At 36.1% G+C, this 18276-nt stretch overlaps 1 protein-coding gene across 36 annotated transcripts in view; it reads left to right on the forward strand.

Moving 5' to 3' along the window:
* The window catches only part of EIF4G3 (eukaryotic translation initiation factor 4 gamma 3), a 240507-nt gene that overhangs the window by 131521 nt on the left and 90710 nt on the right, over positions 1–18276 (forward strand). For 25 of the 36 annotated variants that reach the window (XM_084874781.1, XM_084874803.1, XM_084874816.1 and 22 more), the window contains 2 exons: positions 6696–6804; positions 14043–14882. In XM_084874781.1, the coding sequence (XP_084730907.1) occupies positions 6696–6804; positions 14043–14882 (949 nt within the window). The remainder of the gene's footprint in view (positions 1–6695; positions 6805–14042; positions 14883–18276) is intronic. The other 11 variants (XM_084874802.1, XM_084874792.1, XM_084874782.1 and 8 more) reach the window with 1 other exon arrangement.

The following is an 18276-nucleotide window of genomic DNA, read 5'->3' on the forward strand; positions in this document are numbered from 1 at the left end:
CATATTTTTTTATTCTTTTTTCTTTTTGCTTTTCTGGTTGGGTGTTTTTTACTTCTTTGTATTTCATATCTTTGACTTGATTCTTGCGATTCTGCTTTTGGATCTCTGTATATTACTTTTTATTTTAGTAAGTGTATACCTAATTTCTATTGGGTCGGCAACTAAGTAATTGCGGGTTTTCACACATATGGCTTCAGTTGAATTTTTAGGTTTGCAGACGTAGTACAAATGTAAAACACATTTTGTATTTGATAGTTGGCTATTCAGCTGTTAATCAGTAAAAAAAGTTTTTTGATCTGTTTTGTAGTTTTTGTTTGGCGTTCGTTGAAAAATGGAAAATCAAAAGGAACATTTTCGTCATATTTTGCTTTTTTATTTCCGCAAAGGGAAAAACGCATCGCAAGCTCATAAAAAGTTATGTGCTGTTTATGGTGACGAAGCCTTAAAAGAACGGCAGTGTCAAAATTGGTTTGCCAAATTTCGTTCTGGTGATTTTTCACTCAAAGATGAAAGACGCTCTGGTCGTCCAGTTGAAGTTGATGACGCCCTAATCAAAGCAATAATCAATTCGGACTGTTACAGTACAACACGTGAGATTGCAGAGAAGCTTCATGTATCACATACATGCATTGAAAATCACTTAAAACAACTTAGCTATGTTCAAAAACTCGATACATGGGTTCCTCACGAACTGAAAGAATCACAGTTAACGCAACGCATTAGCAGCTGCGATTTGCTAAAGAAACGTAATGAAAATGATCCATTTTTAAAACGACTGATAACTGGCAATGAAAAATGGGTTGTTTACAACAATATCAAGCGGAAAAGATCGTGGAGCAGGCCAGGTGAACCAACTCAAACAACATCAAAAGCTGATATTCATCAAAAGAAGGTTTTGTTATCAGTTTGGTGGGATTACAAAGGAATTGTCTACTTTGAACTCTTACCACCCAACCGAACGATCAATTCTGATGTCTACATTGAACAACTAACAAAATTAAACAATGCAGTTGAAGAAAAGCGGCCCGAATTGACAAATCGAAAAGGTGTTGTATTCCATCATGACAATGCAAGGCCACACACATCTTTGGTCACTCGGCAAAAATTAATGGAGCTTGGTTGGGATGTTTTGCCACATCCACCATATAGTCCTGACCTTGCACCATCTGATTACTTTTTGTTTCGCTCTTTACAAAACTCCTTGAATGGTAAAAATTTCAATAATGATGATGATGTCAAATCGTACCTGATTCAGTTTTTTGCTAATAAAAACCAGAAGTTTTTTGAACGTGGGATTATGATGCTGCCTGAAAGATGGCAAAAGGTCATTGATCAAAATGGGCAATACATTACAGAATAAAGTTATTTAGTTCCATGAAAAAATTGTCTTTGATTTTCTTTAAAAAATCCGCAATTACTTAGCTGCCGACCCAATAGTTGGTCCTTTTCCATATCTTTGAGTGTCTCACTAAATTTATCGGCCTTTTCTAGAAAATTCTTGAAAAACTTTATAACCGTGGTTTTGAACTCTATATCCAGTCGTTTGCCTTCCTCCATTTCTTTCATTTGTGACCTGTTTCTTTGTCTTCGCATTTGGCTGCTTCCCTGTGTGGATAGAGTGGCTTTGTGTGAGAAGTCATTTTTAAATCCTCTTTATATTTCATTCTATAACCATTATATCTGCAAGTCCTATCCAACTCATTCTTTACCACATTCACTGCTATTGTATTCTAAGCCACTTTGATCTCTCCCCTGGACAACAGTAACTTGCTTTAATCATCTCCTTGTTTCTGTCTTGCCTCTCCTCTATTTTTTTATTTTATTTTTATTGCAGCTTAATTGATATATAACATTATTTTAGTTTCATGCATATAAAATGATTTAGACTTCTGTATATTGCAAAATGATCACCAGAATAAGTCTAGTTAATATCCATCAACCATACACAGTTACAAAAAGTCTCTTTTAAAAGTTTCTTTTCTTTTGATATCTACTCTCTTAGCTACTTTCAAATGTGCACTATAACACTATGATTAAATACTAGAGGCCTGGTGCACAAAATTTATGCACTGGGGGCTGGGGTGTCCCTCAGCCTAGCGTGTGCCTTCTAGCAGTCCAGGAGCTCTCGGGGGATGTCCAACTGACGGTTTAGGCCCAAAACGGGCCTAAGCTGTCAGTTGGACACCCTTAGCGCTGCTGTGGAGGCAGGAGAGGCTTCCGCTACCACTGCACTCACCAGCTGTGAGCCCGGCTTCTGGCTGCGTGGCACTCCTCCTGTGGGAGCTCACTGACCACCAGGGGACAGCTTCTGTGTTGAACATCTGCCCCCCTGGTGGTCAGAGCGTGTCATAGCGACTGGTCATTTTACCATTTGGTTGATTTGCATACTAGCCTTTTGTTATGTAGGATAATCATACTGTATATTACATCCCTATGTCCTGCTTATTTTATACTTGGATGTTTGTGCCTTTAAACTCTTTTTACCCATTTCACCCACCTGCCTTTGGCAACCATCAATCTGTTCTTGACAATGAGCTTCGTTTTGTTTGTTTTTAAGATTCCTCATATAAGTGAGACCATACAATCTTCGTTTGACTTATTTTAGTCAGTGTAATACCCTGTAGGTTCATCCATGTTGTCACAAATGGCAAAATTCGTTCTTTTTACGGCTGAGCAATATTATATGTATACTGTTTATCCTTTAATATGTTTTTCTTAATAAAATATAAGCTCCATGAAATCAAGGATTTTTGTTAGTTTTAGTAACCATGGGGTTCTTAATGTTTTGTACATGGGAAACACATGCACATCTTTCTAATTAATAAACTGGGAGAATTCTCCCCGACTTAGTAAAGAAGCATGTTTTGGTCCTTTTTTCTGGAGTCATTTATTGTTATTTTACTTCTTAATCCTCATAGTGTTTCTCAGTAGGTGCTGTGCTTGGTTGTTCTCAGGATTTATATGTTAAACAAAAGGTATTTGTTCAAGGATTATTTTAAAACCATTGAATGGAACTTTGAAAAATCAATTAGAGTCGGCTTATTGTATGCATGGCCAGAGGCAACCAACTTTAGTTTGAAAATATTTAGAGAAAAAAGTTACAATTGTTGCTGACATGTGCTATGTATTTAGGCCTATGATCATTGTGTCTAAACTGAACATGTACACTTTTTGTCATTATTCTGTAAACAATACAGTGTGGCAACTGTTTGCATAGCATTTACATTGCAGGACTATTATAAGTAATCTAGAGAGGTTGTAAAATACGCAGGTGGATGTATGTTGGTTCTGTGCAAATACCACATCATTGTGTAGAAGGCATTTGAGCATCCCCAGGTTTTGGTATTCATGGAGCTCCGGGAACCAGTCCCCGGCGATACCCAGGGTCAGCTGTATACCTAAAGTAATGAAATGTGAAACATTCAAATTGCTTCTTAAGATAACAATAAATTATATCAGAGTCTTGCTAATATTTATATACTATTTGGAGTTTCGGGCTTTCTTTCAGTAAATTATAGGAGTTAGCGAACATTCTCTGTAAAAGACCAGATAGTAAGTATTTTCAGCTTTGCAGCCATCGTTTCTTTCATCGCTGTCATTGTAGCATGAAAGAGGCCGTATACAATATGTAAATGAGTGGCTGTTTCAATAAAACTTTATGGACACTATAATTTAAGTTTCCTGCAATTTTCATGTGTCAATTAATACTGTTCTTTGATTGTTTTTTCACCAACTTTTAAAAAAAATGTAAAATGTTCTTGTTTCACGGGCAGTTCAAAAGCAGATTCGTGTTCCCTGGACCATGGTTTGGTGACTCCCTATCTATAGTTACCTCTGTATTTTCTCATCCTGTCATGTACAACATTAAAGTAGATAGTAAAGAAGTTGGCCTCTGAGTAGAAATTGGATAGGCTATATGAAAGGAAATGAACTTTAAATTATACAAAAAATACTTAAGGACAATTCAAAACTTTGTTGCTTGTTTCACCTGTTGGTAAACATTCTGTTTAAAACGTTAATTCCTACAATATTTGGCCCCAAATCTACCATTATCCCTTAAAGGCCAGTACTTCAAATTTAATATATAAACCTTTAACAGAATAGATTCTCAAGTAGAATTCATAAAGGAAATTCATTTATTGGATATTATCAGATATCTAATATCTTGGTATACTTTTAAGTTCCTTTATCAAAATGGGAATTCGTTGTTTTTTTTCTGCCAATCAGACTTTTTAACTCTGACTTCCTGATCATCTTTATTGACTTATTTTATATTTTTATACCAACTTTCCTTCCAGAATCATTTTTATCAATTTTCATATCCACCAATAATGAAAGTGACTGAAGTGTAGTGATTTTGAAATTCCTTAAAATACTCTCAGCAGTGTAGATCATATACCCAAGTTCTCTAGCTACCCAAAAGCTTCATTTCCTTATAGGGATCAAAATTCATACTGCATTAGATGTGATTTTTTTTAATGTGATGTTTTGAGTCACAATATCCAGTGTGTTTTCTGATTTATAAGTTAGTTAAAATGAACCATGATTATTTGTGCTTTGGAAAGATGAGGAACTTCTTTGTAATAGACTATAGTTATTAGGAGGGAAGAAATGAAATGAGAGGTTAAGATAAAGTTTGAGATTATCATAAATAAAAAGACTAAAACAAGATTAAAGTATTGAATTATATATTACGTTAATATGCTATTTTATTGGTACTATCAGAGACTTAGAAAATGTCAAAAGTTCAAATGATTTTTAGTTCCTTTTCATTTTATAGTTAAGGAAATGGAAGTACTTTTCTAGCATTTTCCGGCTATATTGCTATGCACTAGATGCCTGAGTTTGGAACTGTGATTTTACCATGTTATCTCATTCCTTCCTTATAAATGCTTTATGTATAAGATCTTCCCAAGACTTTGTTAATTTAAAAATGTCTGTGCCTCTAATATGATTGAAGGTATTTTTAATCTTAGATTGAAAAACTCACTAATCTATATGTATAGGTATCATGATCCTTTTATTGTCTTAAACATCTGACTTTATCTATGGATGTTATTTTGGTGACCTACTTTTAGCAATTATTCCTTTTTTCTTTTTTTTTTCTTTTTTTTTTTTCCGGGGGGATATTAATTTCCTAGGCAATTGGAGTAGTTAATATTATCTTCCTTTCAGGTAAATGACACATTTTATAGTTCTTTCTTTCTTGGGATGTGGATAATTGTTTAATAAATGCTAAGTAACAGAATCTTTCCGTTGTTCTGGAACTATTTTCAGCCAAAGAATTGAACTGAGTTTGTATTTTGATGAAGCCTTTCTAATTTTTGAATTTTAGTAATATAGTCCCCCTTCCCCACTGGAACTAAAGATTCAAAGAAAATTAATCATGGCTCTACTATTCATTTATTTGGCCATGATTCAAAGTGAAATAGTAACTTCATTTTTTATATGTGGAAATATAATTTTAGCAGTCCATTTATAAGTAATTGTGAATATAAGCAGTTTCATAATTTCATGAATAGGTGAAATAGTATTTTCCCCATTACTATCTGTAATATAAAATAAATGATAAGTCTAAACAGAAATACTTTATTTTATATTCCCACTGTACGTGAGACTTAACTCACTTGAAAATGTTTTTATTAACTCTCATTTTTAAGTGTCCCTATCCACCCCAAGTCCCCTCTACCTAAATCCCACCTACCCAAAAAATCCAAAACAGAACAAAAAGCAAGTCAGAATGATGCAGGGAGCTCTGCTCTGATAGCACTGATGGAATTCAATGTCGGAGGCTGTGTCTATCAAAAACTTGACCTTAGATCTCCGAGGAGAGACACTGCTTTGTTTTGTGGCTTTTGCAAACTTCAAATCCAGAATAAATACCTGCCTGGAATGTGATGTGGGATGACTGTCCGTGTCCTTTCTTATTTAATTCTTGTTCCCTCTAAGTTGAACAATGGCTGCAATTTTTTCAACCTATTCTGCTAGGATTTTGATAGGCACTTTTTATTTCAGTATACTGGCTGAGTGAAAATAAAAATACCCGCTAAGATATTTTTAGTCAGATTTCTGACTGTGAAAGATATCATCCTTGGCTCAGAAGCTAAAGAGATTTTTCAGGTGAAAGTGCCTTTAGAGACTTCGCAGGTTGCATTTTATCTATGTGATGATATGGACAAGTGACAGGGATCACCCCTCAGTATTGTTTTTTTGAACCAGTAACTGGTTGTAAAACCCATCTTGCTTTGTCCTGCTTTTTGCAGATGAACTACGTCGCTAGGTAGTTTATAAGTGAAATTGACCAAAACCCCATTGGTCTTTGACTGGGAGGCTGTTAACATCCCTCTCAGATGTGACCTCTGTTGTCAGGTTGAAAGTCTCTTTCTCCTTAGAAGGAACACTGCAGAATGCATTGTACTAATGGTTGTTGTTCTGTCTTCTCTTGCTGTGGTTAATAGTAATCATCTTTTTTCCTTCCCCCTTCCTGCTGCCTCTTTCCTCTCCTTCCCCATCCTCCCATATACTTTTGATTTTATTAAACTGGCCTATGTATTTTTTCCTTGCCTTTTTTTTTTCATTTTTTTTTAATTTTGTGATCTGCCCCACTTTGTCTTCCCCGCGTGGCTTGGGTTCCATATTGCTCGTTTTTGTGTTCGCACGCTCATTATCACCCTTTTTTGTACTTCAAATCCCAGCAGCTGCCCAGCCAGGTCCCCGAGCACAGCCCTGTGGTTTATGGGACTGTGGAGAGCGCTCATCTCGCTGCCAGCACCCCTGTCACTGCAGCTAGCGACCAGAAGCAAGGTTTGTGTATGACTGTTTTCCTCCCTCTTCTCTTTAGTCTCTTTTTAGATTAATACACTACCCTTAGCATTAAAGAGTGAGAGTAAAACATGTAAGGATTATTTAGATACCCACTTTTAAACAAAACTTTGAGTTTGAAAATCATACTGTTCAGCGTCTAAGAAAATAAAGTAGGGGTCGTTATTAAAATTTTTTCTACATTTCTTAATACCTCAATGTCAGTATATATTTATAAAAGTTTAACTGCCTTAAACTTTTTCTGCAACAAGGTTGAGAGAATAAATCAAAGCATGTATTGCTTTACAAGAAGAACACAGTTTTATTTATGTATTCAGCATGTCCTTGTGTGTCCTGCAATTCTAAAAACAAAATGCTGCTTCTTATAAATTTGGCTTTTATGGCCTTAATTGGGGATAGTACTGAGTTCAAACACTGACCCCATCGTGCACTAGCAATTTGGTCTCATTGGTCATTATGCAGTGTCTTAGCTCCTTCACCTACAGAGTGGAATAAAGAAGACCTACCTCACAGGGTTGTTTTGGGGACAAGCCTAACGTTTGAAATGTGCTTAAGTTACAGCCAACTGCTGACGCAGGAGTCATACTAAGGTCTCTATTCCTATTGACTTGGAACATGGAATGCCAAATGTTGGTTGAAATAAATAAATCCCTTTGGATTTATAATAGAAAACATTAAGGAAAATCTCACTTCAGAAAGTGGGATATTACAATCTCTCTTTGATGCCTCATTGGATTTCGATTGACTTTAGCTAAAATAAGTTCTGTGTTATATTTGTTTTATAAGATCATTTTAGCCCAAAAGCTAGATAGATAATCTGGCATGCTTCTAAAAATTGCACTGTCAAATACTTTTTCCGATTAGAAACTCCTGCATACTTAAAGCTAAATTTTTAAATATTAAGCTATTTACCGTTCAGGAATGCGATTCGTAGGTATTGAGGAAAACCACTTCCTACTCCCAATGATAATGCAGTTTTCAGGCAAAATTTAGAATGCTTTCATTCTGACTGGAGAATAATTTTCAGGTTATTCCCTTTTAAACTACTACTTTACTTTTGCAGTTATAATCCTTTTGCTAGTTAGAATTATTCTAAACATACTGAATACTTACTAAGCAAAAAAGCCTTAAAATATATTCTCTATGCAGACTCTCTCCATAGTTGGGCCATGCTAAAGAGTTCACAATATTCCTTGATGATGATAGCTCTGACCTGCTAAGATTTTTAGTTGTTAGACACTTGCGTTTTATCTCAGGTAGCCCTTGATTTTCAGAAGAAAGAATGCAGAATTCTTGGTTTCCTCTGTTTTTTATGCTTTGTGGAAATTTGAATAATAAAAAATCAACATTTTAAATTGACTTATGATATTGATATGGGTGAATTGGAAAGTATTTCAGATTACCTTGATGAAAAGGTAAACACTTTTATTTCAAGTACATTCATGGAGCTGATAAGTAATTTTTTGGGACTACTACTGTCTTCCTCTTCGTGTTAACTATCTTTCAGAAAACTCAGTAGTAGTTATAATTTTCTATTTGAAATTTTACCAATAGCTTGCCAATATATAGAATAGTTTTTGAAGGAGTATTTTTTATTATTTATTTATTTTTAATATTTTAATTGGTTTTTGATAGATTGAAGGGTAAAAGAGAGGGAGACAGAGGGAGAGGGAGAGAGAAACATCCATGTGAGAGGGAAACATCCATCAGCTGCCTCCTATCACATCCCCTAATGGGAATCTAGTGGGAAACCTTTGAGTACATGGGACAATGCCCTACCAACTGAGTCACACTGGTCAGAGTTGAAGGAATATTAAAAAAAAAAAAAAAAAAAAAAAAAAAAATATATATATATATATATATATATATATATATATATATATATATATAATCTATTTCAGAGAGAAAGGGAGAGGAGAGAGATAGAAACATTAATGATGAGAATCATTGAATCGTTCCTTAATGGGGATCAAGATATAACCCAGGCATGTGCCCTTTACTGGAATCGAACCTAGGACTCTTCAGTCCACCGGCCGACGCTCTATCCTTGAGCAAAATTGGCTAGAGCAAGGAGTTGTTTTATTAAAAAACTAAATTTTTTAAATTCGGATAACATTAGAAAGGGCTCATTCTTTTTTCGAAAAAAAAAAATTTTAATACACGATTATATGTTTTGTAGATTTTAGAAAGAGAAACATAGATGTGAAAGAGTTGCCTCTCAGATGTACCCCAATTGGGATTGAACCTGCAACATAGGTGTGCCCTGACTGGGAAGTGAACCCACACCGTTGCATGGGATGATACTTTAAAAATAATCAGCCACCTAGCTCGGGCTTCAGAAAGTATTTTTTAAATTTTTTAAATGTTCTTTTGAAATTAAAGTAGGATATTAAATATGCTGTTTTCACCGAAACCGGTTTGGCTCAGTAGTAGAGCGTCGGTCTGCGGACTGAAAGGTCCCAGGTTCGATTCCCGTCAAGGGCATGCACATCCCCGGTAGGGGGTGTGCAAGAGGCAGCTGGTTGATGTTTCTCTCTCATCAATGTTTCTAGCTCTCTATCTCTCTCCCTTCCTCTCTGTAAAAAATCAATAAAAGATATTTAAAATAAATAAATAAAAATAAATATGCTGTTTTCAAAGATTGGTATATTAGCTCCAAGAATGTCATCAGATTGGTTTTTCTATCCAATGGAAATATCATTTCTGAGGGTTTCCCTGGATAAAATCTACCATGTTAACTCTGAAGTCTCCAACTATTTTGAGTCACTTAAATACCTCTTATTCCAGAAATCATTTTGTTTTCTAAACTGAAAGGATATGATTTTAGCACTTGCTAACTATATTACCTTGAATCTATGACTTAATTTCTAAATCTTCCAGTTTCCCCATCTGTAAAATAGGAACATAATCATTTTTACCCCAGTGGCAGTTGTAAGAATTTAAGAACACTGTGTATTTATGGTATTTGACCCAGTTCCTGGTACTTATTTGATAAATGTTGACTGCTATTAAGCTTCCGGTTTTCAGAGTTTTTGACATGAACAACTAAAGTGGTTACATGAAGATCTAAAGACCCAGGAAAAGACCTCAGCTTGGTTTGTAGAGAGAAAGACTATGGAATGAATTAAAATTTCAGCTAGTGTTGATTGTATAGACAGTTTAAAGTCATTGGATGTCAACCAGTTTGGTGACTACTGGTTTAAATGATTGTTGTTTGCTGTTGGGGGAAAGTGCATTCAGCCCAGTGTATTGAGGATAATTAAATACAAATAAAAGTTTTTGTGCCTTGGTCTTAGTGCCTTTTGAAAGCATTTGGTGTTGGGTATAATTCAATCTCTTGTAAAGCAATGCAGCTCAATTGAGGTTGTTCTGGCATAAGGACAGGTCTATTCTCTGTTGAGTGAGACTGTCCTTCACTTACAGGATGCTCAGTATTTTTGGTCTCTGCTCATTAGATGAGAGTAGCACCCTCTCAGTCACATAAGGCTCATGACAACCAGAAGGCACTCATCTAGACATGGGTTCCACCAAAATATGAGAATAAAGGGAGTAGTGTTTTCTGTCTTTCCTTTATGACATTCATTATATTTACTATATATAATAAGAAAGAAAAAGAATCTTCATTATTAGAGCCATTGTTAATAAATGTCCCAGACTTTCACATATTATATATTTTTTTTATTTGTTTGTTTGTTTTTATCCTCACCCAAAGATATTTTATTGATTTTATAGAGAGAGGAAGGGGGAGAGAGGAAAACATCCATCAATTGCTTCCCGTATATGCCCCAACCGGGTTCAAACCCACAGCCTTAAGTATGTGCCCTGGCTGGAATCTAACCCACAGGATGCACAGGATAATGGTGCACAGGATGATGCTCCAGCCATCTAAGCCACCCAGCCAGGGTATTATTACATATTATTTATTGATTTATTTATTTTGTTTGTTTTTGTTAATCCTCACTTGAGGATATTCTTTTCATTGTTTTGTTTGTTTTGTTTGTTTTGTTTTGTTTTGTTTTTTAAGAGTGGGAGGTGAGGAAAGAGGGAGGTGAGGAAAGAGGGAGAAACATGAATGGGAGAGACTCATTGATTGATTGCCTCCTGCATGCACCTCCTTCCACTCAAAGCTACAACCCATGTACATGCCCTTGACCAGGAATCAAACCTGCGACCCTTCAGTGCTAGGGCCGATGCTCTAACCACTGGAAAACGCCAGCCAGGGCTATCTATATATTTTTTGTTACCAAAATAGACTTAAGTTACCAAATTAGACTTATGCTCTACATACAGTTTTGTGCCATGCTTTAAAAACACACACAAATCTTTTGTTACAAACTTAACATATTATTAAATGCTTTTTAAAAAGCCTATTTTAATTCATTACATAATATACCATGATATGCCCAGACCATCATTTCTTTATAAATCCCTCATTGTTACAGTCTATTTCTCCTCTTCTTGCGATTTTATTGTTGCCTTAAATATTCCAAATCTCTGCCTCTTTTCACTCTTACATGATCATTTTTTTTTCTTATTTTCTTTTTTAAATATATTTTATTGATTTTTTACAGAGAGGAAGGGAAAGAGATAGAGAGCTAGAAACATCGATGATAGAGAAACATCGACCAGCTGCCTCTTGCACACCCCTTACTGGGGATGTGCCCGCAACCGATGTACATGCCCTTGACCGGAATCGAACCCGGGACCTTTCAGTCCGCAGACCGATGCTCTACCACTGAGCCAAACCGGTTTCGGCTCATGATCGTTTTTTCAAAAAATTCTTAAAAATGGAATTCCCACAAGTTCCTAAAGATGGGCAAATGTTATCAACATTTCTGATGCAGTATATTAGATTTCAAGTAATCTTGGCTCTGCAAAGCATTATCTTAATAATAAAATCTATGTTCTTTATATAGATCTGTATTATACTTTTCAGCTTTCTATATTAAAGGCTGTTTTTGTGGTGTGGTTTCTTTTTTTTTTTTTTTTTTTTTTTTTAATTTACCTATTGACCTGAGAAAGAGAGAGGAAGGAGAAGAGAGATAGGGAGAGAGAGAGAAACATTGATTCATTGTTGCACTTATTTATGCATTCATTGGTTGACCCTTGTATGTGCCCTGACCTGGGATCGAACTCACAACTTTGGCATATCGGAAGATACTCTAATCAGCTGAGCCCCACCAAGGCTTTAAAGAATGAGTTCAAGGACTTTTTATTTCAGAATAAGGAGCTCTCAAAATAACTTTTTGTTTCTAAGTTGTTTCATTAATGCTATATTTTTCTCAGGGATATATAGAAGTTTCAGTCCGAGGTCTCCTTTTGTTTGATTATTTTTAGTGTCACACATTTTATTTTCTAAAATTAGTAATTGAATTGACATACTCTTGTTATATTGTTAATGTGAGAATGATCATTTTCCACTGTTTAATTTACTGCATCTACCTATGTATAAAGAGTGTTATTGTGATGTGCTTTCACAATGTTATCCTGTAATCTGGATGTTTGACGCATTCATTAACAATTACTCCATTGAATTGGAAATTGTTTTCATCAGAGATCTTTTAATTAATGTTTATTTGTTATATATGTGACACATATTTCTTTGAAATATTTTTGTCTTTTTCTCTGGCAACTTAAATCTGAGGGATTGGCAGTGAGAGCCTATTGATCTTTTCTCCATTACAATAAACAGGAGGAGTTCAATTTACAAAGCACTGACCTTTATGCCCATAAATTAAAGTGAATTTTAAGTCCAGAAAAAGTAGTTGCAGTGAACAAACTAGCCTTTAACAATCCACTGGTAATATTTACTGTCTGTTTATCTGAGTAACAGTGTGTTTTCTTTGACAGACTTGGTTCACCACAATTTATTGTTAAGACTCATTTTCATTGATACCCAAAGATTTCTGACATAGAACGTAAAGTCCTTTTCAGTGTAGATTGTTTTTTATAGGGCTTAAAATTTTTGTTTGCATTTGATAAACATACTCATGAATATCTGCTTTTCTACTGGAGCCTGTTTATTGTGCTAAGGAAGCACAAGGTTAGAAAAAAATCTTAATCTCCTTTGGGTTTCATTCCCATAAGGATGAATCATATTATCAGCTTATCTAGAATTTTAAAATATGGAAATTCTCATGAATTAGAGTTTCTTACATTTTCTGGTACCTTTATTATAGTTATTAATTTATTTCTCTCTTGCTCTTGCTATTCTTTCTGTGTCTGTACAGGGACATGCATTTTACATATTATACTAAAATGTTTCAGACGTATATGTTAAGTGTTCTTTTTTATTAGACTTGATTATCTGCATATTAACTCACAAGATAAATTTTCAATTTTATGCCTTTAACTTTTGAAAAGTGAAAGTGAAATTAATTTATAAATGAATTTTTATGTTCAGGAACTTTATTTTGCTGATAGATAATAAATTTCATTGATAATAAATAAACAAGTAATACATGTTCTTTATAAAAATTCCCCAAAGTGTAGAAATAAATAGAATAAAAATATCTTCTTATAAAAGCCTAAGCTTTGATGTGCACTGACCACCAGGGGGCAGATGCTCAAACAGGAGCTGCTGAGCTGAGGTCACTTGGCAGGGGCAGTTCTCAGGTGATGAACCGGAACCAGAGAGGAGGGAGTCCGATTCTGGGGTGTGTCACCGGAAAACCACCCTCTTGCAATCTGGGACCCTTTGGGGATGTTGGAGAGCCGGTTTCGGCCGGATCCCTGCAGTCTAGGTCAAAGGACCCCACTGGTGCATGAATCTGTACACTGGCCTCTAGCCAGTCTATAATAATTTAAACTCTTTTTGCCCTTGAACTATCCTGCCACTATGGCATATCCTTGATAGAATTTCTACAGGGAACAAGATAGTGGCGATGGAAGGCATTGCTACCTTAAGGAAAAGACCCACTCCCATTCCAAGAATAATTTATGTAGCTTCAATTTTGATGAGCTTTTTCTTTATAATCTTGACATAATCATTTGATAAATTGATTCTTTCTCCTCTAAAATAAACTCTATACGTAATAGTAGATGTAACTAGGAAAAAAATGACAATGTTTTTGAAGTGATAGATGTCTAATATTTTAGTCTCTATTCTGCTACCCATGATTTAGGGTAAGAAATGAAAAGAATTGGCCCAAAATAATGCAGTATAATCTCTGATCCAAGAATTATTCTTAAAACTGTTTTTTTTTTGTTTCTTTCTCCAGAGGAGAAGCCAAAACCAGATCCAGTGTTAAAGTCTCCTTCCCCAGTGCTTAGGCTAGTCCTTAGTGGGGAAAAGAAGGAACAACTGGGCCCGATGTGCGAGACTACTGCAGCAGTGTCCATACCAGAGCTTCCTCTGCCTCCGTCACCAGCTGCTGTTTCTCCAATTGCTCGAAGTTCAATTGCTTCCCCTATTTCTGCTGCTCTTAGTAGCCAGCCAGTGTTCACCACTGCTCTAGATGACAGATGCGACCTCTCCTCCTCAAAAGAAGACACGCTGCCTGTACCCAACCCCACATCTTGCACAGAAACATCAGGCCCTTCACAAACTGATGTAATTGATGATGACATATGCAAGAAGTCTTGTAGTGTAGCTCCCAATGATATTCCACTGATTTCTAGTACTAACCTAATTAATGAAATGAATGGAGTTAGTGAAAAATTACCAGCCATGGAGAGCATTGTGGAATTAGTAAAACAGGAGGTGTTGCCATTGACTCTTGAATTGGAAATTCTGGAAAATCCCCCAGAAGAAATGAAAGTGGAATGTGTTTCAGCTCCCATCACCCCTTCTACAATTCCTTCCTTTTCTCCATCTCCTCCAACTCCTCCTGCTTCTCCTCCTCCCACACCAGTCATTGTTCCTGCTGCTGCCACTGATGTTAGTGCTGCTAGTGCTCCCACTGCAGTCCACAGAGTCTTAGAAGAGGATGAGAGCATAAGAACTTGTCTTAGTGAAGATGTGAAAGAGATTCAGAACAAAACAGAGCTAGAAGCAGATGGGCAAACAGAAGAGATTCTGGAATCTCAGAACTTAAGTTCAAGAAAGAGCCCTGCCCCAGGTAAGCTATTTTGCCATTAATTATATGCTTGCTGAACATAAAAAAGAAGCAGTATTTGAGTTATTTTTTAATTGGCTACTTTCCTTGACTTCCAGAAACATCAAATGAATGCTGAAATTGCTAGTCTGATTTCTTCAATGGTGTATTTATGTTTTAGTGCAGCCTGCACAAGAGTTGCTTGCTCCATTGTATAAAAATGCAAATGAAATTTCAAATATACAAAATGCCTCCAAGGTATATGTCACTCATCGTACATGTGTTTCTTGTTTTTATTTTTTTGCCTTGTTCATATGAATCAGTTCCTCAGTGGTTAATTTTGTTGCATTGGGGCTGGAAACCAATTAAAACTTGCATGGCCTGTAGTCCCTAATCCCGTCTCCTCAGAATTTTAAAACTTAGCCCATCCAAAACTTAAAGGAACTCCTTTATGCAAGACCTCTTTAATCCTGGATTTGGGAAAATAGCTACCAGAACATTAAAAGTGTATGACTAGTTCTAAAAAATAAAAATGCTCTCTTTGATTGACTTGCAGATAAGTTTAATGCTCTTTCATATTTCCTTTTAAAAGTTTTATTTTCTCCTGTGATTATCATTATTTTGTCATTAATATTATCAATGAATTGTGTTCTTCCCAATTCAAAATTATTTCTTTTTAATAGACCATAACCTAGGATCTTAGGAACTAATCATTTGGGTTTTTGTAATTTTGATCAAAAGTTATCTGAGACTTATCAACTACTCAAGTTATTAGCACATAGAATAAGGCTTTTAACAAGTCAACATAGCCCATGTTCTGCAATGTTGCCCTACACTGTGTAATTTGCTTTCTCTATAACTGTCAAATTAAGTTATACAATTTGACAATGAGTGCTCCCTAGGGAGGTTTTAGTCACCAACATCCCCAGTATTGTCTGTTTCCCCCTCTCTGGTAGGGAAACTTGACAAGTCAAAAACCTGACCCCTACTTTTAAGATGTAGCTTTCCCATCCAGCTCAGTTTTTGAGGCCAATTTCCTTATGAATGTCTGTGGAAGGTTTCTGGTTTCTAACAGTAGACATCTAGTTGAATACAGTAAACCAGAGCAGAAAAGTAAACAATGCAAGGCAGGACACTGAGAAACATCATCAATGTTTGTAAATCATCTGTTTCCTCAACAGACTGTCTTCCTTTAGCATCAGTACTCATACTGCCATCACTATCTCAGGAACTATTTTCCTTAGTAGGGGGATTTTTTTTGTCAGTCACTCTGAAAAAACAGTGTTGGTTTTGGTATGGTTTTAGGTGAATGGCCCCCCAAAGATAACTCGTTTGTTGGAGAACTGATTTGTTTGACCCTTCATTGTTTTCATACACCTACCTGTGAATTGTCATTCAATAACTGATGTGGTAGTTCCACAAACTGGAGAAGGCTAGTAAGAACAAATTTTAAATGAACATAAAAACAAAGCAGTCACATGGAATTCAAGTTAAAGATAAAAGCCATATTTCAGAACTGAACTAAGTGTAAAGCAAGACTGTACCAAAGTCATACTTCCAAACAGTCATTCTTCTTATAACCAGTTTGTCCGTTTAATGGCCTGATGTTCCAAGGCAGTGTTCATGGATAAATAGACAGATTTTTGGGTCAAGTAAACTTCATACTATAGTACATTTTTTGAAATGTAAATACTCTTGGAATTAGTAGTGTAAGTTACCAATACCTTAGTGAGAGGATAAATAGATTCTTCATTATAAACCAAAGTATAGCTAGAAAAGAATTTGTCTTTTGCTTGGTTAGGGATTAGGTAGAGGTTAGTGATGTCAGAAAATAACATGTCTTGGCATTTTTATATTTTCATGATTTTTTTACCTATAAATGTTTTTAAAGGAACTGGAAATTGTGTAATTTCCTTTTGTGTCTTATACCGCTCAAAACCCAAAGTAAATGAACCTTAAGAACCCATGTAACTCTAGCATTTTTTAAATTATGAAGCTACCAGAAACATTCCTGACCCTCACATTTCTGTACAAATATTTTGAATGTTATGCCACAAAAATTAACAATGAAAATTTTAAATTATTCTTTTAGATATGTCCACGTGAAATTGTAATATTCCTTTTTTTTATTGTTTCAAGTATTACATATGTCTCCTTTTGCCCCCAATTGACACCCTCTCCCTGCCCACCCCTGAGGGCAAGCTCCCCACAGGCCCAGTGTCCGTGTCCATTGGTTATGCTAATGTGCATGCATACAAGTCCTTTGGGTGCTTCCTAACCTCCCCTCCCCCCAACCCTTTGTCTCTGGATCTATTTTTGTTTATCAGTTTATGTTGATCATTATATCCCACATATGAGTGAAATCATGTAATATTTATCTTTCTTCAATTGGCTTATTTTGCTTAGTATAATGCTCTACAGGTCCATCCATGCTGTTGCAAATGGTAAAAGTGCCTTCTTTATAGCAGTGTAGTATTCCATTGTGTAGATGTACTATAGTTTTCTGGTCTACTCATCTGCTGATGGGCACTTAGGCTGTTTCCAAATCTTAGCTATTGTAAAGTGTGCTGCTATGAACATAGGGGTGCATATATCCTTTCTGATTGGTGTTTCTCGTTTCTTGGGATATATTCCTAGAAGTGGGATCACTGGATCAAACGGGAGTTCCATTTTTGACTTTTTGAGGAAACTCTATAATGTCTTTCACAGTGGCTGCACCAGTCTGCATTCCTACCTGCAGTGCATGAGGGTTCCTTTTTCTCCACATCCTCCCCAGCACTTCTTGTTTGTTAATTTGTTGATGATAGCAGAAGTTTTAAAAAAAAATATTTGTATTCATTTCAGAGAGGAAGGGAAAGGGAGAGAGTCAGAAACATCAATGAGGAGAGAGAATCATTGATCAGCGTGTGTGGGTTTGTTAATTGGGTGGGGCGGGGTCTTAAGGTATCACCAGGGTAGAGCAAACAGCAATGGCTGCCAGTCAGCCCTGCCCTGGAATGATCCCTGGGTCTCTGTGTCCCGGGGCCCCATGCAGGAACAGTGACCACTCTGAGCACCTCGGCGAGAAAGCCGCCCTCGCATTCTTGCCCGATGCCAGACAGTCCAGTTTCTCCCCATATGAGTCTGCTTCCCCAGAGTCTCTCCCGGAACTGGAATTCAGAGCAATTGGGAGCTTGTAGCTCCATCCCGATTGAAAAAAATCAACAACGCACCCAGTTGCCAGCCCGTTTAGCATGCGCCTCTGCATCTCCTACCAGTCTCAGTGCAGTTTTTTTCCTTCTAGTTGTAGAACTTCCACTCAGCCAGCTTTCCCGTGGATATTTGTTTTGTCTTTTAGTAGTTTTGATGTGGTTGAGAGAGGCAGCAAGTACAGGTGTTTACAAAATGCCACCATCTTGGTTGTCTCCTAGGAATTCAT

Source organism: Pipistrellus hanaki (genome assembly GCF_964339955.1).
Source record: "Pipistrellus hanaki genome assembly, chromosome: 2".
Lineage (NCBI taxonomy): Eukaryota > Metazoa > Chordata > Mammalia > Chiroptera > Vespertilionidae > Pipistrellus > Pipistrellus hanaki.